This window comes from Erpetoichthys calabaricus, chromosome 15 (genome assembly GCF_900747795.2).
Source record: "Erpetoichthys calabaricus chromosome 15, fErpCal1.3, whole genome shotgun sequence".
In the NCBI taxonomy this organism is placed as follows: domain Eukaryota; kingdom Metazoa; phylum Chordata; class Cladistia; order Polypteriformes; family Polypteridae; genus Erpetoichthys; species Erpetoichthys calabaricus.
The window spans coordinates 101,945,283-101,969,506 of NC_041408.2; the positions used below are offsets into that span (position 1 = coordinate 101,945,283).

Here is a 24,224-nt window from a genome sequence, read left to right on the forward strand (position 1 = left end):
CATGGGATTTTTTTTTTTTTCATGGAACTTAACTATTTCATTCACACGTTTCTAATCACTGATATGACAGAGTTTAAATTTGAGTTCCACAACGCCTTTCCTGTTGAATTTTTTTTCCCCAACAGAAAAAAACTACCTGAGTAAACGTTTAAGAGCAAGGCTGCACGTATGGAGTGAACGTAGATTAGTACATTTACTTTACAGAATTGTTGGATGTCAAATAATGAACCAATAATTATAATTATTATTTTTACTATATAATTTTCCATGGTTCTTTTTGATGAGTTCCCATGAAGAATTAGAAAAACTAATGAAGTGCAATTTTTTGATACCATTTTAACGTTTACTGTCTGCTGTCAATCACAGAATCACCCTGGTAAAATGACAATAATACACTTTCAACCTTAAAACGCAGACTTCATCACATCGCTGTGTATGATGAAACAGTGGGCAGGCAACTGCTCGCACATGTTTACTGACGGACAGGCCAGTATTTTGCATGGAGTACGTGTTAAATCAAAAGACAAACGGCATGCAAAGATGCGCAAACACAACGAGATCGGTGACAATCACACCTTAGTGTGTCTGCACGAAGTCAGAAGGGACAACTGAATTCCACGGGGCAAAGAGATCTTGGTAACAGAGGACATATATGATGAGCAGAGGAATTTCAAATGTTTTACATGCTTACCTTTTGTTTAGATGACTGGATGCATTATATCCAGCGTCTAGTTGAAATTCGGCCGTCCCCTCAGCAGCGCTGTGTACTTACAAATATTTGCCCACACGCGTCTCCAACTCTGATGTCATTTACACTGTGACTCCCTCACACCCAGTGCGGGATATAAACCAACCTTCATGCAGCTCAGGGATATGCAAGGGGAGCCCATACTGACACATATGTTAACGGCACATACGCTAAATTATATATATATATATATATATATATATATATATAAAAGCCTTTTGCATCTGTTACAATATACTACTTTAAAGTTTCAATGACTTAACTTGCCACTGGCAAACTAAGTAGAAATGATTTTATTCATACCTATTTTTGGTCGCATTTGTGATCATTTTAGTTGAAGTCTGGAGCCCTGGCGGGACCACGGGCTGGCCATTCAGAAGTTGCTTCTGGGCCGCATGTGATCCATGGGCCGTCATTTGAATAGGCCTGACATAGTTTCAGCAATGACAATTTCTTGTTATGTAACACCTTGTATAATATAACTTAAAAAAATAAAGAAATTAGTTCCAGTGGAAGAAGAAATACATGTTGTGAAAAAAGAGAAACTTTTTGGAGATGGGGTAGCCCAAATTTCACTGGAATGGTAGGTTAGCATGGCTACATCCATCCATCCATCCTCTTCCGCTTATTCGAGATCAGGTCGCAGGGGCAGCAGCTTGAGCAGAGATACCCAGACTTCCCTCTCCCCGGCCACTTCTTCTAGCTCTTCCGGGAGAATCCCAAGGCATTCCCAGGCCAGCTGAGAGACATAGTCCCTCCAGCATGTCCTGGGTCTTCCCTGGGGCCTCCTCCCGGTTAGATGTGCCCAGAACACCTCACCAGGGAGGCGTCCAGGAGGCATCCTGATCAGTTGCCCGAGCCACCTCATCTGACTCCTCTCGATGCGGAGGAGCAGCGGTTCTACTCTGAGCCCCTCCCAGATTACTGAGCTTCTCACCCTATCTTTAAGGGAAAGCCCAGACACCCTGCGGAGGAAACTCGTTTCAGCCGCTTGTATTCGCGATCTCGTTCTTTCGGTCACTACCCATAGCTCATGACCATAGGTGAGGATAGGAACATAGATCGACTGGTAAATTGAGAGCTTTGCCTTTTGGCTCAGCTCCTTTTTCACCACGACAGACCGATGCAGAGCCCGCATCAGTGCGGATGCCGCACCGATCCGCCTGTCGATCTCACGCTCCATTCTTCCCTCACTCATGAACAAGATCCCAAGATACTTGAACTCCTCCACTTGGGGCAGGATCTCGCTCCCTACCCTGAGAGGGCACTCCATCCTTTTCCGGCTGAGGACCATGGTCTTGGATTTGGAGGTGCTGATTCCCATCCCAGCAGCTTCACACTCAGCTGCGAACCGATCCAGAGAGAGCTGAAGATCACGGCCTGACGAAGCAAACAGGACAACATCACTTGCAAAAAGCAGTGACCCAATCCTGAGTCCACCAAACCAGACCCCCTCAATGCCCTGGCTGCGCCTAGAAATTCTGTCCATAAAAGTTATGAACAGAATCAGTGACAAAGGGCAGCCCTGGCGAAGTCCAACTCTCACTGGAAACGGGTTTGACTTACTGCCAGCAATGCAGACCAAGCTCTTGACACCGGTTGTACAGGAACCGAACAGCCCTTATCAGGGGGTCCGGTACCCCATACTCTCGGAGTACCCCCCACAGGATTCCATGAGGGACACGGTCGAATGTCTTTTCCAAGTCCACAAAACACATGTAGACTGGTTGGGCAAACTCCCATGCACCCTCCAGGACCCTGCTACGGGTGTAGAGCTGGTCCACTGTTCCGCGACCAGGATGAAAACCACACTGTTCCTCCTGAATCCGAGGATCGACTATCTGACGAAGCCTCCTCTCCAGGACCCCCGAGGGAGGCTGAGGAGTGTGATCCCTCTGTAGTTGGAACACACCCTCTGGTCCCCCTTCTTAAAGAGGGGGACCACCACCCCGGTCTGCCAATCCAGAGGCACTGTCCCTGATGTCAATGAGATGTTGCACAAGCATATCAACCAAGACAGTCCTACAACATCCAGAGCCTTGAGGAACTCCGGGCGTATCTCATCCACCCCCGGGGCCCTGCCACCAAGGAGTTTTTTGACTACCTCGGTGACCTCAGTCCCAGAGATGGGGGAGCCCACCTCCGAGGGCTCTGCTTCCTCATTGAAAGCCATGTTAGTGGGATTGAGGAGGTTTTCGAAGTACTCCCCCCACCGACCCACAACGTCCCGAGTCGAGGTCAGCAGCGCACCATCCCCCACCATATACAGTGTCGACACTGCACTGCTTCCCCCACCTGAGACGCCGGATGGTGGACCACAATCTCCTCAAAGCCGCTCGAAAGTCGTTGTCCATGGCCTCCCCAAACTCCTTCCATGCCCAAGTTTTTGCCTCAGCAACCACCGAAGCCGCATTCCGCTTGGCCTGCCAGTACCGATCAGCTGCCTCCAGCGTCCCACAGGACAAAAGGGTCCTGTAGGACTCCTTCAGCTTGACGGCATCCCTCACCGCCGGTGTCCACCAACGGGTTCAGGGATTGCCGCCACGACAGGCACCGACCAACTTACGGCCACAGCTCCGGTCAGCCGCCTCAACAATAGAGGCACGGAACATGGCCCATTCGGACTCAATGTCCCCCACCTCCCTCGGGATGTGGCTGAAGTTCTGCCGGAGGTGGGAGTTGAAGCTACTTCTGACAGGGGACTCTGCCAGACGTTCCCAGCAGACCCTCACAACACGTTTGGGCCTACCAGGCCTGACTGGCATCCTCCCCCACCATCGAAGCCAACTCACCACCAGGTGGTGATCAATTGACAGCTCCGCCCCTCTCTTCACCTGAGTGTCCAAGACATGTGGCCGCAGGTCCGACGACACGACCACAAAGTTGATCATCGAACTGAGGCCTAGGGTGTCCTGTGCCAAGTGCACATATGAACACCCCTATGCTTGAACATGGTGTTCGTTATGGACAATCTGTGACGAGCACAGAAGTCCAATAACAAAACACCGCTCGGGTTCAGATTGGGGGAGGGGGGGGGCATTCCTCCCAATCACGCCCTTCCAGGTCTCACTGTAATTGCCCACTTGAGCATTGAAGTCTCCCAGCAGAACGAGGGAGTGCCCAGAAGGTATGCCCACTAGCACCCCCTCCAGGGACTCCAAAAAGGGTGGGTACTCCAAACTGCTGTTCGGCGCATACACACAAACAAGTTAGGACCTGTCCCCCCACCTGAAGGCGGAGGGAGGCTACCCTCTCGTCCATCGGGGTAAACCCCAACGTACAGGCTCCAAGTCGGGGGGCAATAAGTATGCCCACACCCGCTCGGCGTCTCTCACCAGGGGCAACTCCAGAGTGGTAGAGAGTCCAGCCCCCCTCAAGGAGATTGGTTGATTGGTTCCAGAGTCCAAGCTGTGCGTCGAGGTGTGTCCGACTATATTTAGCCGGAAACTCTCGACCTCGCGCACTAGCTCAGGCTCCTTCCCCTTCAGAGAGGTGACATTCCTCGTCCCAAGAGCCAGCTTCTGTAGCCGAGGATCGGACCGCCAAGGTCCCCAGCTTCGGCCACCACCCAACTCACACTGCACCCGACCTCCTTGACCCCTCCCATAGGTGGTGAGCCCATGGCTACATGCAGTATACAAATGTATGTTACCCTTATGACTGCAAATCAGACAGCCATCCAAAAAAAGCAATAAATTAACAGGGTTGGGCCATGGTGATCTTACAACGCTTGAATGGGATTATAGAATAGCAAGAATTCCTGAAGATTTTCTTTACCAGACATACAATGACCTAAGCAGGTCTGGTGGTTTTTTGTTTTGCATTTACATTATTGTGTTTGCCTTTCAGGGTCTTTCTGAAACTAGACGGTTTGTATGTATCAGGGCATGCGATAACTGCACTTAGGCAACAGTAACAAGATGACAATTATAGAAAGAGTCAGCAAGGATCTAGACAACCCTGAGGAACAGCATCACGAGATGACTGCATAAAATGCCACTCCAAAGCCTGCATTAATGTTTGATTTTAATAAATTACAAAAAAAAAAAGAAAAAAAAAGAAAACAACATTGCATACAACCAAGTCAAGTTTTACAATACTAGGTTTGAAACAAATCAACCCCCACTCCTGAGCTAGGCCAACAGAATAAAACTTTAATAGTTGGAAAAGTAAGTAAAAAATAAAATAAATAAATAAAAAAAAAAATAGAATAAAAAAAGGAAGAGAATCCACTTCCTCAATTTAAATGCTTATTCTAAAATGTTATTGATTAGATCCTGCCAAATTTTGAAGAAGTTTTGTACAGAACTTCTAAGAGAGAATTAGATTTTTTCCAATTTCAGAGAGCATTAATGTTTTCTATGACCAATAAATGTGTCTACTAACTGGATTACTGGATGGCACCATGGACACAATGCCTACAACTTGTACAGGTGTATCTAAATTTACAGCATAAATTATAATGCCTGCACTTAAACATGTTGCCATGTCTAACAGCAGCCTGGAGTGCAATGGATTGATGGGTTATCTTTCATGACGAGTCTTAGCTATTCCTTAAAGCTGGTGACCACCAAAATCCCTCATTGAAATTATATGGTCATTGGTACAATAAGGCAAACAATTATAAATGGCCAGGTGATTAAGATGATTTCTTTTTGGATAACAAATTATTTTATTTGCTCAGGGTTTTCTTGGGGTATTTTTTATTTTTTGTATTTTTATTCTACTCCCCCAATTCCAGGGACACTGTGTAAAATGTAAATCATTGCATTCTGTTTTTTTTACAAATCTCATAAACCCATATTTTATTCATCATAGAACATAGAAAGCATTGCAAATGTTGACAGTGATACATTTTACTATTTCACTTATAGTTTTTTGTGGCAGCAACTAGTAAGACTGGGGAGCAGAGATTTCTTCAATGATACAGGCTGCATGGTGTCCACACATACTCTTAATTTTAGAAGAGCCTGCATCAAAAAAATTATTAAAGATGTTTAACTGCTTTTCTCTACTTAAAAATGATCAGCAATCAGGTAGCAGTTATTTAAGCCACAAATTCTTAACAAAGTACCGATGAAAAAAGAAAGAAAAGAAATAAACTGATTATGTACTGACTGATTTAACTTTAGAACTTGGTTTGGCCATCCTGACTGCTTTATTAATCACCAATTAATGGTGGCATTTCCCATGCTAAAATATCTTATAAAGTATGTTATCCACCCACAATATTAAAGCTTTGGCTCAGAGACACTTATTTTTTCAGTGTCAATTTTGATCCTATTAACATGTACTTTATATCTAATATATATTTAACCTGTTGTTTGATGTCTGTTCATATGATATTGATTGCCTTTTTCTGTTTTTGGTTTCTGACTTAAATAATCAGTATCAAAATAATTTATTACCATTCTTCCGTTCTGAACCTGCAGTCCTTAGCCTCTCTTTCCAATGCCTGGCATTTTACCTAAAAATATAAGACATGACTGCTAAGTGGTTAAAATGTTCTTGGTCCATTTTGTGGAACACAAAGAAAATAAACTGATTGTATTTTGCTGTGTTAAACCATACCATTTAATAACATTTTTGGAATATCACACTTAACATTCAAAACAGATAACTCTCATTTGCAGCTTTGTCCAATGTGTAACAGCAAAAAATATTTTTGGAAGCCAAGTTACAAAACAGGAAGACTTCAAATGATAGGAAGTTATATTTTAATAAGCTGGCAGCTTTTAAACTGCATTGTCATAATACTGCTTCTAACAATGAACTGAAACAGTCTGAAACTGAAGCAAGTGACACAAGATCACGAAAAAGGTGCCTTACAACCAATGCTTGTAATAATTAAAACCCTCACGTTTATCTTCCCTTATCCCTATCTTAGGTTTCTTTCATAAAGAAATTGACCCTGACGGGGATATTTTCAGTTGATACTGTAAATCAATCTGTAACTGAAAGTTATGCAAAAGTATCCCACAACCAGTACACAGATCTGTGTTATGATATCAGCTCTGTAAAAGAGATGTGTAAAAATGCCCTTTAAAGCCCTGTAGCTATATTGTTCATTAGAAACTGTCTGAAACTAATTAGTCAAACAAAACACAAAAACCTACAAATGCAATTTAAAAATGCTTCAAGTCTTTCATTTAATAAATGCTCAGGCATTTAAGACACGAGTTGTGGCTAACCCAGACATAATAATCAAAATTCTTGCTTTCTGATTTGAATAGGCAAATAGTTAAGGATTATTTTTTTAACAACTCATTTGTGCCATCTTCATGAATGATTATTTATTAATAGGATACCTGCGAGAGCATAACCTTGTAACTGTCTGATAGGAGTGTGCGATATGCATCAACTATGATAATATCTTAATTGTTGTTTTAATGATGTGCGAGCAGAAATTATCGAGTATGTCACTCACTTTGCAAAAAACAAACAAAAAAAAAAAAACACACACCTTCATAGTCTATGTACTCACTGTCTCATGTAACCTTACAAGATAGACCACTGCTCGTGTGTACATGGTCAGCACATCACAAGTGAAGCCAGCATAGCTGCCTAAAACTGAGTGAGCAAATAGTGTCAGAGGATAAACAGTCTCGCAGTCTACATCGTTAAGATCTAATGGCAAGACGTGGATGATCCTCACTTCGCGTGGAGGTTGTTTGGTTTTGAAAACAATGATGCTGCTTAAAAGATGGTAATCTGCAAACTATGTCAGAAATCATTTAACATTAAAGACAACTTGACATCTAACTTGTTTCACCATCTACAAAGTGAAACAGATTTAGTACAGAGCCCTGTGGTGTCAGGCCTAAAAAAAAAAAAATCTGTTTGAACAAATTACATAATTCTTTCAAACAGACTATTTTTATTTCTGTAAGAAGTATTTGCCTATCAGATTTATTTTGCAAGCCGTCTTGGTTGCAGTGTCCTGGATTCCAAAGCACATTTTTTTATTTCATTATTTAAAACACTTGTACAGATACCTGCCTCCTCGTCCACTGTGATACAAAAGGGAGGGAGCAATCAAGAAAAAAAAACATCTTAGCAGCTATTAAAAAAACAAAAACAAAAAAAAAACACAGGAGTTCAGAAAAGGTGACTGTCTGCATACTGCCATTGAAGACGAGATCAAGAGCACCTTGATAATACATGAGGTGGAAAGTGATGTAAATCCACTTGAGTGGTGAAAAAAAACACATGAAGTATGTTTCTTCAAATTGGGGAAACTTGCAAAAAAAAAAAAAATACCTGTGCATCCCAGCCTCAAGCAGCTCTCATGAGAGGGCTTTCAGCACCGAAGGAAATGTTGTAACATGTAACCTTACTGCTCTGAAGCCAGATGCTGTGGACCTACTGGTGCTTCTGTCACACAACTTGAAGTTTCCTCAGTAGAATTCTACAATTGTTTTATTGGATCTGATACCTTTGTGCAATATTTGACAAAATTTGAGGTTAGTAATTTATTTTAAAATGTTATAGGTTTGTTTTTTTTTTTTGGTATCATTGTGCAGTATATGACAGCACCTGTTCACAAATGCTATAGTTTTTTTCGAGTACAGTGCTTGACAGAACTTTGGATTTTCGCACAATAGTACAGTAGGTTAGATTTTTGTTTTTGCTGAATAATTCAACTTACAGCAGAGCAGTTTATGTTTATTCACAATGTAATCTTCATGCCCTGTGTTTCAATTATAATGAGCATTTTATTCCCATTGGATTCACATCTTATTTACATGAAGGGTAAGTAAAACGCTCTCAATGTAATAGTTTTGTTGGTCTGAGCACAACTGTTTATGTAAATCCTTTAAAATGGACATGAAATGGACAATCACTTTGAAATGGTTTACTCATACTTGCACTGTTTGATCTCAGTAATACACTGACTGGTAATTTTAATGTTTTTGTGTTATTTTGCTTCAGTTTTAAGTAAAAAAATAAAACCTGTTTTCCTTATCTGTTGTTTCTATTAATCTTGTTAGTAAGCTATAATTAATATCCTATTAACTAGATCAAGCTAGACCAATAAGACTTTTGGATACATGTTTTAAAGGATGCAAAATATCATCTAATTATCATTAGCAAAGTCACAGAAAATATCAAGATATAATTTTTTGCCAATATCGCACACCCCTAACTGTCTGATGAGATTTCATCTTGAAAAATGTGCTAGTTATAAGAAACCTGTACATCACTTTAGCTCTATTTAATACACAGCACTAAGGTCACTTACTAAGAATATAATGTAGGTAACCAAAAATTATCAACAAGTCTCATTATCCAGATAGGAGTTACAACTAGAATTGGAAAAGACTGATTAATTTGAAACTACAATGGTGCAAAATAGAAAGATATGCTTAAAAAACTGCCAAGTTAAAATTTTATACTTGAAACTTTGTTACCTCAAGTCTAGCTTTATCGTTTTGGAGCCTTTCTATAGTTTCCATGTACTTCTGGGTCAGTCCTTCCACAATGGCTTGATGCTGGGCAGCTTCCTTCTCTAGTACATCTAGCCTTTCTCTCAGTTGATTCTCCAGCAGCCTGTGGCTTTCATCAGCCTCAGCATACTACAAGATAGAACATAAAAACAATAAAAAATTAAAACACCTTACCAAAAAAAAAAAAAAAACTGTGGAGTTAGGGGATTTTCATAGTAGTGTTATCCCCTTTGAAGTCTTTTTATATATAAAAAGAGAATGAAAATGTAAACATTTTATTGGTTTTTCATTAAAACGTAAACAAAACCTACCAATAACTAATACAATTAAACGTACAAAACAAATGTGACTTGACCAAGATTGATTTCTACAGTTCAAGATTAATTTTAAGTAAAGTTTGCACATTTTTCCCATGTCTATGTAGGTGTGTTGGTTAGATTAACCATCAACTCTACATTAGCCTCAGGTTCAGTAAGCCCCTGTGATAGACTGGCACATTGTTCAGGGCTTGTCCCTGCCTTGTGCCGAGTGTTGTTGTGAAAGGCTATAGCAAACATACACAATGCTGAATTTGACTGAGGAGGTTTGAGAATATTTAGTTAGTTAAAGCTAATTGTATTTTTGACATGTTAAAAAGAATAACCTTCACAGTGCGCTACAAAAATTTCTGACCAGCAACCAATTTTGTTTTCAAGTTTAAAGCATGTGACTGGAATTTAGAGCAAGCTAATGTAAATATAGTAAACAACATCAATAAGAGAGCCTGACTAAAAAAAAATACATGAAATAACAGGAAGGAAATCTTCTAAAATAAGAATTAAGAATTTACACAATATTTATTGATCAATGAAACCATAAATTGCTGACTCTTACATGTCTTTACAAGAAAATTAAGGGTATAGCATTCAACAGGACATATCTAAAGTGGATGCTCAGTGACCAATGAAAAAATAAAAGACAAGATTTTTAAAAAGCAATTTTGAAGTATAGGATAACTTAATAAAATCAAAATATCCAATCAATCTTTATTTATATGACATTCTTCACTGAGAACATCATCACAAAGCCTTTTAACAGTTAATAAATAAATTAAGATGTCAAATAAAATATACTGATAAAAAAAAACAAAACTGGAAATAACAATACAGAACACTGCAAGTGAAGGGAAAAAAAGACTTCAGCCAGAAGCAACAACTTAATACTCTTCAGAGATGAACAGATCATCATCCCTTTGTGGTAGGGAAACCCAGTACAGAGTATAATGGCCACTGACATAAGAGTCTTACCTTTTCCAGTTTTCTGGAGCCAACAGATCACTGCACAGAAGACTGCACCCATTATAACTCTTAACCTTCAGTTATGGTCTCAGTGTTGCTAATCTACTCTAGCCTGTTGTCCATTTGCACTCCCAGGTACATTTAAGACAACACCATCTCTACAAGCTCTCCATCAAAAAGTAACAGAAGGTAGAAGGGCCCAATGAGGGGCACCATCATCTCCTCTGTTCTTGCCAATGATTAGCTGCAGATAGTTCCATATAGTACAAGACAATAGAATTCATAGCAGAAAACACATTCTGAAGTGTCAACAAATGTAAATAAAAAATGATAGTACATGGGGGCGGATAGAAAACAAGAGCTGACATGACAGCAACAAATAAATGAAAACTAGAAACTAAATTAAAAGTCATGGACCCTCAGGTAGCCAAACACTCCATACAGTTGAGCAAAGTAGAAACTAGACCATTAAAAATCAAGAAACACATATATTTATAACTAGCAAAATACCCGCGCTTCGCAGCGGAGAAGTAGTGTGTTAAAGAGGTTATGAAAAAGTAAAGGAAACATTTAAAAAATAACGTAACATGATTGTCAATGTAATTGTGTTGTCATTGTTATGAGTGTTGCTGTCATATATATATATACATATACACACACATATACACACATATACAGATATATTATATATACATATACACATATATTTTTTATATATATATATATATATATATATATATATATATATATATATACACACATACATACATACATACATATACACACATAGATGCACTTACAATATAAACAATATAAACAACATTAACATCATTATCCATATTACTAACCGAGAACGCTAAACCGGATGATGGACGCAGGCACATCCGGCCATGGGCCGTAGCTGCAAAAAGACGTACTGAGCCGGCGCAACAAACAGTCCGCGAGAGTCGGCTGAGGACCCGAGAAAGGCGGACAAAAGAGGGCGAGAGAGGCGGATGAGGGTCCGCGAGAGACGCAGGCGCAAAAAGAGTCCGACAAGAGCACAGAAAACAGGAGTGAGCACATACAGAAAGGAGTCACAAAAATGAGGCCCAACAAGCACCAAAATAAGGAAAAAAAACATTAAAGAGTACTCAAACGAGGGGAAAGCACGAAACACATTGCACACGAAACTAAACACACCAAAAAAAAAAGAACAGACGAGCGCACAATAGCAAGGCACGACCATACCCCCCCCCCCCCACCCTACAGGCACGGGACGGGACGGGACACACACCAAGAGGGGGATTCAACAAGCCCATGGAAGACCAAAAAAAAGAACACAAAACCACCCCACAGACCCTACAAGCAAGGGACGGGACACACACAAAGAGGGGGATTCAAACAAGACACAGGAACACAAAAAGAAACAAAACGCTCGCGCAACAACGATCCCCCCCACACATCCATAAGAAAAAATGTCTCGACTCCAAAAACGCAAAGCTCAACTAAAGCTTCTAACTAACGATGTACCTAAAAGTAAAAACTTTATGAACTGCATTAGATCCTACAATAGTTCATTTGCTTTTGCATATACCGGAGTAAATATCAGGCCACCAAAAGGCAATGGACCATACTGCTTTCGCATATGTGCACAAATACTGCATCGCATTGGAACAGTGCACCCTGAAACAAATCAACAACGCAAATATGCACAAATCTACATCCTAGATCCACATTACGCAATCTATCAATCAAAGTGTTGCATCGCAACAGGCACGGATTCAAAACGAAACACCTCCCGTCTCAGACATACGTTAATGGCAGCGAAGGCTACAACGGGCTTCTCACACAGCACAGGCAAATCGATTACAGCTCCATAACAACACGTCCCAAATACTACACATGCAACAACGCGCCTCTCAAACGGCACAAGGAAAACATACACCAGGAAAATTCATTCGGATTAATGAATGTCATTTGCAATCATTGTCATTCAGTTCACTTCCCTGAAGAAACAACTGGCAATACAAGTTATACATTTACACGTTGTTGTCAAAAGGGTCAAATTAGACTGCCTTCTTTACATTCATATACTGAATATCTACAGAAGCTTATAACTGACGATGTACCTGAAAGTTAAATCTTTATCAACTGCATTAGATCCTACAAATCGGTATCCACTATGAACATTAACGGTGGCACTGCACGTGACATCCGTCTTGAAAAAATGTTGTTTATTGATGAATGTTCAATGACATGAAGTCACTTACTCAACACCATTCATAAACTTCTACAAACGTTTATAAATAATAATATTCGATTTGGAGGAAAGGTACTTTTATGAGGAGGAGATTTTAGACAGTGATTAGCTATTCTTCCAGATGCCATGCACTCAGCTATTGTTCAGTGCACCTTAAAATACGCAGACAATTGGCATTACTTTCAAAAGATACAGTTAGTAAAAAAGATACGATGTCCAGAACCAGATCATAACAATTGCTTATTACAACTGAGAGATGGTACACTCACCAATACAGATGGACTTCAGCCACATATTATTACAATTCCTCAAGCCTTTATCTGCGACGACTTAGTTACAGAGACATTTGGAACAGCAATCTCATTAGACCAAATGCCCCTTTTAACACAACGCACTATATTATGTCCAAAAAATATTAATGTGGAAAACATAAATACCCAAGTCATTCCATTACTTCCTGGAGAGACACAACTCTTTCTAAGCTCTGACAAACTTGACTCTGATCACAACAATAACCATCTTAAATGACCTTACAAGTTCTGAGCTGGAATTACCTTTTACTCTTAAACGGCGTGTACAAAGAAATTTTCAAATAAACCTTTACACTGTGCCACACACTTTATTGTTTGATTTCTATTTGCATCATCTACACCGTCACACTATTCTATATCTCATTCATACATCACGCTCTTTGTCATTCCCAACACCAGGGGTTGGCGAGCGAAGCCCACCCCACAGACCCTACAAGCAACGGACGGGACACACACAAAGAGGGGGATTCAAACAAGACACAGGAACACAAAAAGAAAGAAGACGCTCGCGCAACAACAATCCTCACCCCCCCCCCCCCCCACACACACACACATCCATAAGAAGTGACACCCAAAGCCACATATTCTAAAGTGAACGTCAACACCTTCACACTAGACAGCATAGGTGTCAGCATAGGTGGATCTCCTTACAATAAAGCACTATTAACCGTTCAACTGCAGAAAAGGAAACATATTAACAGTGACTGCGATCCTCCGGAGTGGCAGCAAATCTGTTAATAAATGGTCGTACATGTCACTCAAAATTCAAAATACCGGTCCCAATCACAGAGACATCAGTATCCACTATGAACATTCACAGTAGCAATGCCCGAGACATCCGTCTTGCAAAACTGATAATTATTGATGAATGTACAATGGCATCCAGTCACTTACTCAACACCATTGATAAACTTCTACAAACGTTGATGAATAATAATATTCCCTTTGGAGGAAAAGTTCTTTTATTAGGAGGAGATTTTAGACAATGCTTAGCTATTGTTCCACATGCCATGCGCTCAGCTATTGTTCAGTCCACCTTAAAATACGCAGACAATTGGCATTGCTTTAAAACAATACAGTTGGTACAAAACATGCGATGTCCAGATCCAGAATATAACAGTTGGCTAATACAACTGGGAAATGGTACACTCACAAATACAGATGGACTTCACCCAGATATTATTTCCATTCCACAATCCTTTATCTCAGACGACTTAGTAAAAGAGATATTTGGAACAGCAATCACATTAGACCAAATACCCCTGTTAACACAACGCACTATATTATGTCCAAAAAATATTAATGTTAATCACATTAATAACCAAGTCATTTCATTACTTCCTGGAGAGACACAGATCTTTCTAAGCTCAGACAAAGTTGACTCTGATGACGACAATGAACATATAAATTTCCCCTTAGAATATTTGAACACTATTAACCCTGCCGGATTACCACAACACGACCTTGCCCTTAAAAACGGAACAATAATCATGCTATTAAGAAACCTTAACACAAAACAGGGTTTATGCAATGGCACACGGTTAGTCGTCAACACCATGACACGCAATGTTATTCAAGCGACAGTTCTTACAGGATCACATGCTAACAATACTGTTCTCATTCCTAGAATTGACCTTACAAGTTCTGAGCTAGAATTACCTTTTACATTGAAACGCCGACAGTTCCCCATTAAACCTGCATTTGCCATGACCATCAACAAATCACAAGGACAAACCATGGACAAGGTTGGCATCTACCTCTCTGAACCCGTTTTTGGACATGGACAACTTTATGTTGCCTTCTCACGTGTTCGCCGTTCATCTGACGTTAAAGTTAAAATTATAAATAATCCATGCCAAGGAAGACTCATTCAAGGACAAGACACCATCTTTACTACTAATGTTGTATACAAAGAAATATTCCAATAAAACATTAATATATGACAAACACTCTATTTGTTATTTCTATGGGCATCATCCAAAGCTGCACACTATTCTATATCTAATTCATACATCTGACTCTTTCTCATGTCCCAACGCCAGGGGTTGGCGAGCGAAGCGAGCAGGGGGCAGAGCCCCCTAGTCATATGAGAATATGAAGTAATATATAAGAAGCACATTTCATATAAATATAAATTATTAAACAGTAAAATCTTCTTCTATAATTTGCTACCGTGGCTTTTCGTTGGTCTGTCCAGGATTTTAAATGACATGTAGCTTGCAAACCGTTTCACGTATTGACTTGAAATCTGGTACACATATAATACGTCACGTCTGCTATCCGCTTTATGGGTGATGAATGTATTACTCTTTTTATGTTTATTTTATTTTAGAATCAACTCCTATCCCGTATTTTTTTTATCATTTTTTTTTTAAAGCAGCGTCTCATGCAAATCATCCCACACGCATTTTATGAAGATGCCTCCTTTCCTAGTTTTGATTGGGTAATACTTGATGTCATCGTTAGTTTGATTGGTGTTTTTAACTGTCCAGTGAGGAGGGCGTGTCTTTTAAGTACAGTCTGCAAAGTGTTGGCACTGAGATGTGGCGTCAGCACCATAGTTGAAGCCCCTAACGTTGCGGTCAGCAAGTCGGCTAACATCTGCCATGTGCCGTCTTTCAGTTGCGAGAAGCAGATCATAGAATGGTTGAAACTGTTGCCCCTAACGTTGCGCCACGGCGTGTGGTTCGTTTATACCTCGTGTCTTCTCATTAAACTTTTATCTCGCGAATATGTTATTGCAATCCGCAGCGGGAGCGTTTCTATAAACTTAATTGAAAGTTACGTTTTACACCGTGCTTTGTTTCCCTTATGAACATGCTTGTATGCTTAACTCGCTCCGTTCTCAATTGTTTAATTAATTTTTTGCTCTTCGCTGTTTGCGGCTCTTCCTCCATTTCCCCCTACTTCCCGTTCAATAAACTGATTGAAAATAGTTTTGCATTTACCTTTTTAGTAAAAGGCGAGCTTTTAAGCCTGAGAAATCACCCCGTAAATGCACACGTTTAATTGGACATGTGTTAATATGTATGGTTACACAGTATTAAAAGACAGTGAACAACGTCAGTTACCTTTCTTCCCGCGTTTGATAAAAGGTGAGCTTTTAAGCCTGAGAAATCACCCCGTAAATGCACACGTTTAATTGCACGTGTTAATATGTATGCTTACACAGTATTAAAAGACAGTCAAAAATTAACGTCATTTACCTTCGTTCCCGCGTGTGACTCGTGCTGTAAATGTCTTCCTTGTTTTTAGTTCACGTGATTACGTAGGAGGCGTGATGACGCGATACGTGACTCCGCCTCCTCCATTACAGTGTATGGACAAAAAATATGTTCCAGTTATGACCATTACGCTTTGAATTTTGAAATGAAACCTGCCTAACTTTTGTAAGTAAGCTGTAAGGAATGAGCCTGCCAAATTTCAGCCTTCCACCTACACGGGAAGTTGGAGAATTAGTGATGAGTGAGTCAGTGAGTCAGTCAGTCAGTCAGTGAGGGCTTTGCCTTTTATTATTATAGATTCTTTAATTGCCCATTAAAAAACAAATAGAAATGATTGCATCATTTTATTCTGTTTATACTTTAAACCGAGTTAAATGCACTATACAAAAATACCACCCGACTATCTTCAACAATATACTGCATATTAATACTTATTTAAACCTATAATTTTAGTTACCCTGAAGGATACCTTTATTTCTTTTATAGCACATGTAATAAATAGTATATTTTCTGATACTTATTAGAAACATGGTGATTCTTTGGGTAAAGCAGAATGAATGTTGCTGGGGATTTTAATGTTTCAGTGGACCTCTTTATTTTTATTTTTTTTGAAGTGTGCTTGTGTCTGCAACATGCTTTGTGCACCTTTGTATAAATATGCGAAGTACAAGTTTTCATGTAAATTATCACCATTTCCATCCATCCATTTTCCAACCCGCTGAATCCGAACACAGGGTCACGGGGGTCTGCTGGAGCCAATCCCAGCCAACACAGGGCACAAGGCAGGAACCAATCCCGGGCAGGGTGCCAACCCACCGCAGGACATACACAAACACCAAGCACACACTAGGGCCAATTTAGAATCGCCAATCCACCTAACCAGCATGTCTTTGGACTGTGGGAGGAAACCGGAGCGCCCGGAGGAAACCCATGCAGACACGGGGAGAACATGCAAACTCCACGCAGGGAGGACCCGGGAAGCGAACCCAGGTCCCCAGGTCTCCCAACTGCGAGGCAGCAGCGCTACCCACTGCGCCACCGTGCATAAAACACCAAAAAATGATGCTAGATTCTAAAGGATGTTTAGGTAAAATATGGGTCACCTGTATGTGAAGTCGTTCGTTCTCCTCAATCTTCTTCTGCAAGTCTTCATTAATTACACTCTGGTGTTGATGATTATGCTGTGATGGGGAGTCACCAATCTTATGCTGCAAGAAATTAAAAAGTAGTGAAAAATATAGAAATACGATTCAAAAATAAACACTTCAATTCTGAGCATTTTGCTATGGAGAATAGTGTTTATGAATCCTTTCAAAAACTTTAAACATCCTCATTTAGGGACCATGTAACTAAATACAGTGCATCCAGAAAGTATTCACAGCACAACACTTTTTCCACATTTTGTTATGTTACAGCCTTATTCCAAAATGGATTAAATTCATTTTTTTCCTCAGAATTCTACACACAACACCCCATAATGACAACATGAAAAAAGTTTACTTGAGGTTTTTGCAAATTTATTAAAAATAAAAAAACTGAGAAATCACATGCACATAAGTATTCACAGCCTTTGCTCAATACTTTGTCGATGCACCTTTGGCAGTAATTACAGCCTCAAGTCTTGTTGAATATGATGCCACAAGCTTGGCACAACTATCCTTGGCCAGTTTCGCCCATTCCTGTTTGCAGCACCTCTCAAGCTCCATCAGGTTGGATGGGAAGCGTCGGTGCACAGCCATTTTAAGATCTCTCCAGAGATGTTCAATTGGATTCAAGTCTGGACTCTGGCTGGGGTACTCAAGGACATTCAGAGTTGTCCTGAAGCCACTCCTTTGATATCTTGGCTGTGTGCTTAGGGTCGTTGTCCTGCTGAAAGATGAACCGTCGCCCCAGTCTGAGGTCAAGAGCGCTCTGGAGCAGGTTTTCATCCAAGATGTCTCTGTACATTGCTGCAGTCATCTTTCCCTTTATCCTGACTAGTCTCCCAGTTCCTGCCTCTGAAAAACATCCCCACAGCATGATGCTGCCACCACCATGCTTCACTGTAGGGATGGTGCCTGGTTTCCTCCAAACGTGACGCCTGGCATTCACACCAAAGAGTTCAATCTTTGTCTCATCAGACCATAGAATTTTCTTTCTCATGGTCTGAGAGTCCTTCAGGTACCTTTTGGCAAACTCCAGGCGGGCTGCCATGTGCCTTTTACTAAGGAGTGGCTTCCGTCTGGCCACTCTACCATACAGGCGTGATTGGTGGATTGCTGCAGAGATGGTTGTCCTTCTGGAAGGTTCTCCTATCTCCACAGAGGACCTCTGGAGCTCTGTCAGAGTGACCATCGGGTTCTTGGTCACCTCCATGACTAAGGCCCTTCTCCCCCGATCGCTCAGTTTAGATGGACGGCCAGCTCTAGGAAGAGTCCTGGTGGTTTCAAACTTCTTCCACTTACGCATGATGGAGGCCACTGTGCTCATTGGGACCTTCAAAGCAGCAGAAATTTTTCTGTAACCTTCCCCAAATATGTGCCTCGAGACAATCCTGTCTCAGTGGTCTACAGACAATTCCTTTGACTTCATGCTTGGTTTGTGCTCTGACATGAACTGTCAACTGTGGGACCTTATATAGACAGGTGTGTGCCTTTCCAAATCATGTCCAGTCAACTGAATTTACCACAGGTGGACTCCAATTAAGCTGCAGAAACATCTCAAGGATGATCAGGGGAAACAGGATGCACCTGAGCTCAATTTCGAGCTTCACGGCAAAGGCTAGGAATACTTATGTACATGTGCTTTCTCAATTTTTTTATTTTTAATAAATTTGCAAAAACCTCAAGTAAACTTTTTTCATGTTGTCATTTTGGGGTGTTGTGTGTAGAATTCTGAGCAAAAAAATGAATTTAATCCATTTTGGAATAAGGCTGTAACATAACAAAATGTGGAAAAAGTGATGTGCTGTGAATACTTTCCGGATGCACTGTAAGGAAATAAAAATGACACTTTTATGATTTAAATCAGAATCACAATTATATTAGGACAGGCTACTGATTTTATAACTCCTGTGTGTTTTACTGAGTGTCAGGTATCAGCTGGAATATTTTGGACAAATTTACATTCTTGCTGCAACAAGCTATAATACTATCTCTGAGAGTTTTCAGAATTACATTCTAGTCCTCTAGATAGTATTGCACAGTATTCTTATAAAATTACATTTGACTTTAAGGCTGTGTATATCTCACACCTTACAATTAGCAATAGGCACAAAAATATTCCTATGTGTTACAGAAATAATAAGAAAGGTTACAAACCCCACAGAAAAAAAAACCCTGTAGGTTTATCGAATGATAACACTGGAACCAAAATAACAATAAAACCATATAACTAATAATAATGCTGTTCAGGATACACAAAACTACATATACACTCACCGGCCACTTTATTAGATATACCTGTTCAATTGCTTGTTAACACAAATACCTAATCAGCCAATCACATGGCAGCAACTTAATGCATTTAGGCATGTAGATATTGTCAAAACAACCTGCTGAGGCTCAAACTAATCATCAGAATGGGGAAGAAAGGTGATGTAAGTAACTTTGAACGTGGCATGGTTGTTGGTGCCAGACAGGCTAGTCTAAGTATTTCAGAAACTGCGAATCTACTGGGATTTTCACGCACAACAATCTCCAGGGTTTATAGACAATGGTCCGAAAAGGGGAAAATATCCAGTGAGTGGCACTTTTCTAGGTGAAAATGCCTTATTGGTGTTAGAGGAGAATAGCCAGACTGGTTTGAGATTATTGAACGGTAACAGTAACTCAAATATAAACTCGTTACAACTAAGGTATGCAGAAAAGCATTTCTGAACACACAACACGTCAAAGCTTGAAGGAGATTGGCTACAGAAGCAGAAGTCCACACCAGGTGCCACTTCTGTCAGCTAAGAACAGACAACTGAGGCTACAATTTGCACAGGCTCACCAAAATTGGAAAAATACAAGATTGGAAAAACATTGCCTGGTCTGACGAGTCTCGATTTCTTCAGCGACATTTGGATGGTAGGGTCAGAATTTGGTATCAACAACATGAAAGTGTGGATCCATCCTGCTTTGTATCAATGGCTCAGGCTTGTGGTGGTGGTGTAATAGTGTGGGGGATATTGTCTTGGTACACTTTGGGCCCCTTAGTAACAACTGAGCATTGTTTAAATGCCCCAGCCTACCCGAGTATTGTTGCTGACCATGTCCATCCCTTTATGACTGCAGTGTACGCATCTTCTGATGGCTACTTCCAGCAGGATAACACACCATGTCACAAAGCTCAAATAATCTCAAACTGGTTTCTTGAACACGACAATAGGTTCACTGTACTGTACTCGAATGGCTTCCACAGTCACAAGATCGCAATCCAATAGGGCACCTTTGGGATGTGGTGGAACGGGAGATTCACATCATGGATGTGCAGCCGACAAATTTTTATTAATCCCTGAGCGGAAATAATAACAAATCAAAACCAAATAAAATTATATGGAACAGACAGAGACCCTAGCTAGAAAAAAAAAAGATTTCTTGAGCGCCTGTAAATCTTCTTGCCATCTTAGCTGCATACAGTCTCTTTTTTGTTTTTATTTCTCTGATTTTTATTTTGTACTCATTTACATTTTTTTCTGTTCTTTTGCCTTTTTCACTTCATTTCTTGGTAAAGGGGATTTGAATTGGAATTCTAAAAAATACAATAAAATTGTATGTAATTTATTAACTTAAAATATGTACAGACTACACCTATTTTATATCAAAACACACTTACCAATAGCCAATCTTTTATGGAAACACAAGTAATATAGTACAATCTTAACTGTGTTATGGGATCTTCATCCATAATCAAGAAATTTAACAAGGCATTTTTCACCTATGGTCAAGAATGGTTCCATTGACAAAACTGTATACATCACTACCTTGTTTTTCTTTCCTTTGGTGTCACAGACTGACAGTTCTTCCTGAAGGAGCTCTACTCTCTTGGCTAGTTGCTGGTTTCTGAAAGTTAGGCTATCCATCTCCTGTTCCACTTTTCTCAATGACTGGTCCTTCATCTTTAACTGGTCCTAATAAAGAAAAAATAAAAATAAAAGCACGTTTATACTTTCCATGTTGTGTATTCCTGCATTCTCCTTCCATAAGCTATTTCTCTTTCAATATCTCATCTTGACACCTTCATTGAAGACAGTATATTAGGATAATTTTTCTCTAATTTGTATATCCTCAAATTGCATTTTTCTACCATGCAGAAAAATCCAATCCTTATTCATGAGTATACCTTGAAAATATTTTTCAGAGCACATAAGTTATGAATAAAAAAAAAAAAAAATGCAATGCTTTCCTGTGGCTGTAGTAAAGTGAACGATGAGAACATTAATGAATGCTGAATGCAATCAAAACGGATTTGAGGTGAATCTTTCCTTACATGTTAAATATACAGTGCACATTTTTAGATTCTGCTTAGTTTATACAGAGCTACTGTCCATGTAAGTTATGTAAGTCCTTTTCCATATTCATTTTTATCCTAAAAAACAAAAAGGAGATGAATGACAGCTGTGGATTGTGATTTTTTTTGCAATGTGACATTTGAAGCATTTCACTCCAAAATTTGAAATACTCTTATATAGTGCACGAGTACCAATTATGTGCCTTCCTGAAAACAATTCATTTACTTATGGTAAAGAGTGGTTTGTGTAGGATCTTCAACATCCACAAATCCCTTGTAAAAGAGCATTCTCAAAAAAAAAGTTTTACTTCTGATCAAAAAACAAAATCACCATATACATAAGTACTCCCCTAATTAAAGTACCTTACCTTTATGTTGTACAAAAGTGAAGCCTTAAATATAATATCACTTTTTATTTTAACAAGTCAAACTTGAATACTAATAAGTACACATCTAGTGTTGAAAAACCAGCATATACAGTGTATACATAAATCTATTATATAAAAAAATCTTGGGACGAGACAAGACCTGTTCAGAGAGATGAGACGTGACTTTCTCAGAAAGACACTTTCACGTCCTGCGAGACAAGACTTTGTGCCAAGAGATTTAACCACGCCTGGGGCCGGAAACAAAACACAAAGAGTAGATGACAAAGTAGAACATTGTAAAGCATTCAAAAACATTGGCGTGATACACAAGCAGAGAAGATTAGAGATAATGAAGGGTAGGAAAATTTGAAAGTCTTAAAAAAAAATTATAGTAAAGATCGCATTAGCACAAGCAAATGGAAACTATTACTCGGTGAAATAATGGAACAGCGAAAAGAGATCGAATATACTGTTCGGATTTAAACTTTAAGTTGGAGACTTGTAGATCGCCTATTTTGTGTTGCCAGGAGGGGACAGTTCCATCTCTCAATTAAAAGAATAGAAAAACTTCCTCTTCATAGGGGCACGCCTCGGGAGCGGAACCCCCAACAGGAGCAGAGGATGTCTAGGGGAGGAGAGAGACAAGGCAGTGAGACAAAATGACAGGTGCTGTACAGTTTTTTAAATGTTCGAAACGCAACACGAGATGCAGATCACGAGGCATGGCAGCAGCAGCAAGCCAGCAGCTGATCCAGCAAAAAGGTGGTTAAAAAAATAAACTATTTGTTTCCTATTGTATCACCGTTTAAAAGGGAGTTTCGGAGGAGTGACTGCGTTTCCTTGGGGTGTATTCCGCCCCCCTCTTCACAACGCAAGTGGCAGAGATGTGAAGTGGCTGGCGCATAGCGCAGGCCAGTGGGGTGGGGGTATGGCGAGCAAAGCGAGAAGGGGGCAAAGCCCCCTAGTGTGTGTGTGTGTGTATGTATGTATGTATCTATCTATCTATTATATAAAAAAATCTTGGGTTGAGACGTGATCATCTCGGAGAGACACTTTGTGAAGTCCCACAAGACTTCCTGCACGTCACGCCCTACTTACAAACAATTTCTCGGAGATATATACACATACCTACATACATATATATATATATATATATATATATATATATATATATATATATATATATATATATATATATATATATATATATATATATATATATATATATATATATATATATATATATATACATATATCTATACTAATAAAAGGCAAAGCCCTCACTGACACACTCACTCACTCACTCATTCTCCAACTTCCCGTGTAGGTGGAAGGCTGAAATTTGGCAGGCTCATTCCTTACAGCTTACTTACAAAAGTTAGGCAGGTTTCATTTCGAAATTCAAAGCATAACGGTCATAACTGGAACCTCTTTTTTGTCCATATACAGTAATGGACTGCAGCTCGCTGGCCGTGGGAGGCGGGGTTTGCGTATCACGTCATCACGGTTCACGCGTAATCACGTGAACAGACTGTGAAGGAGAAAGGACGGCCTTATATGGCGTTCGTTTATAAAATAGCGGACAGGCTGTGTAAAGGCAGCTTCACAAAAAAACAGATCCTTAACAAATTGTTATTAGTATATTTTCCCTCAATTTAAAAAGGTTTTCTTTTCTTCTTAATTAAAATTTAAAAGCAATACTTCACCGCTGCGAAGCCCCTCTAGCGCTGACGTCCAAGGTTCGATTCCCGTAAGCGAGTGCAGTGAGTGTGTACGCCTGATGAGCCAAGAATTAGGGCGAAACACGTGTCGCGTACTCTTTGCATTATTTGACAGTAAACTATTTTCAACCATTCTATGATCTGCTTCTCACAACTGAAGGCACCGTGGCTGATGTTAACCACCCATACAATCAGATTGTGATTCAGACTAGGAATGCCGTGAATGTAATTACCCCGATCTACATGCTAGAGAAAACCTCAATAAAGAAGAAACAGTGTGTTAGCATACATATTAACACATGTGCAATTAAACGTGTGCATTTACGGGGTAATTTCTCAGGCTTAAAAGCTCGCTTTTTATTAAAAAGGTAAATGCAAACTGTTTTCATTCTGAAGGGCACAAACCACGTTGGA

The 24,224-nt window shown here is 39.9% G+C and overlaps 1 protein-coding gene across 1 annotated transcript in view; it reads right to left on the reverse strand.

The window, feature by feature from the left end:
- ppp1r21 (protein phosphatase 1, regulatory subunit 21) overlaps positions 1 to 24,224 on the reverse strand; it is a 97,895-nt gene that overhangs the window by 53,286 nt on the left and 20,385 nt on the right. Inside the window, exons 3-6 of the mRNA XM_028820198.2 lie at positions 21,195 to 21,341; positions 17,353 to 17,457; positions 9,160 to 9,324; positions 6,157 to 6,215 (exon numbers count right to left, since the gene is read on the reverse strand). Of these exons, the coding sequence (XP_028676031.1) occupies positions 6,157 to 6,215; positions 9,160 to 9,324; positions 17,353 to 17,457; positions 21,195 to 21,341 (476 nt within the window). The remainder of the gene's footprint in view (positions 1 to 6,156; positions 6,216 to 9,159; positions 9,325 to 17,352; positions 17,458 to 21,194; positions 21,342 to 24,224) is intronic.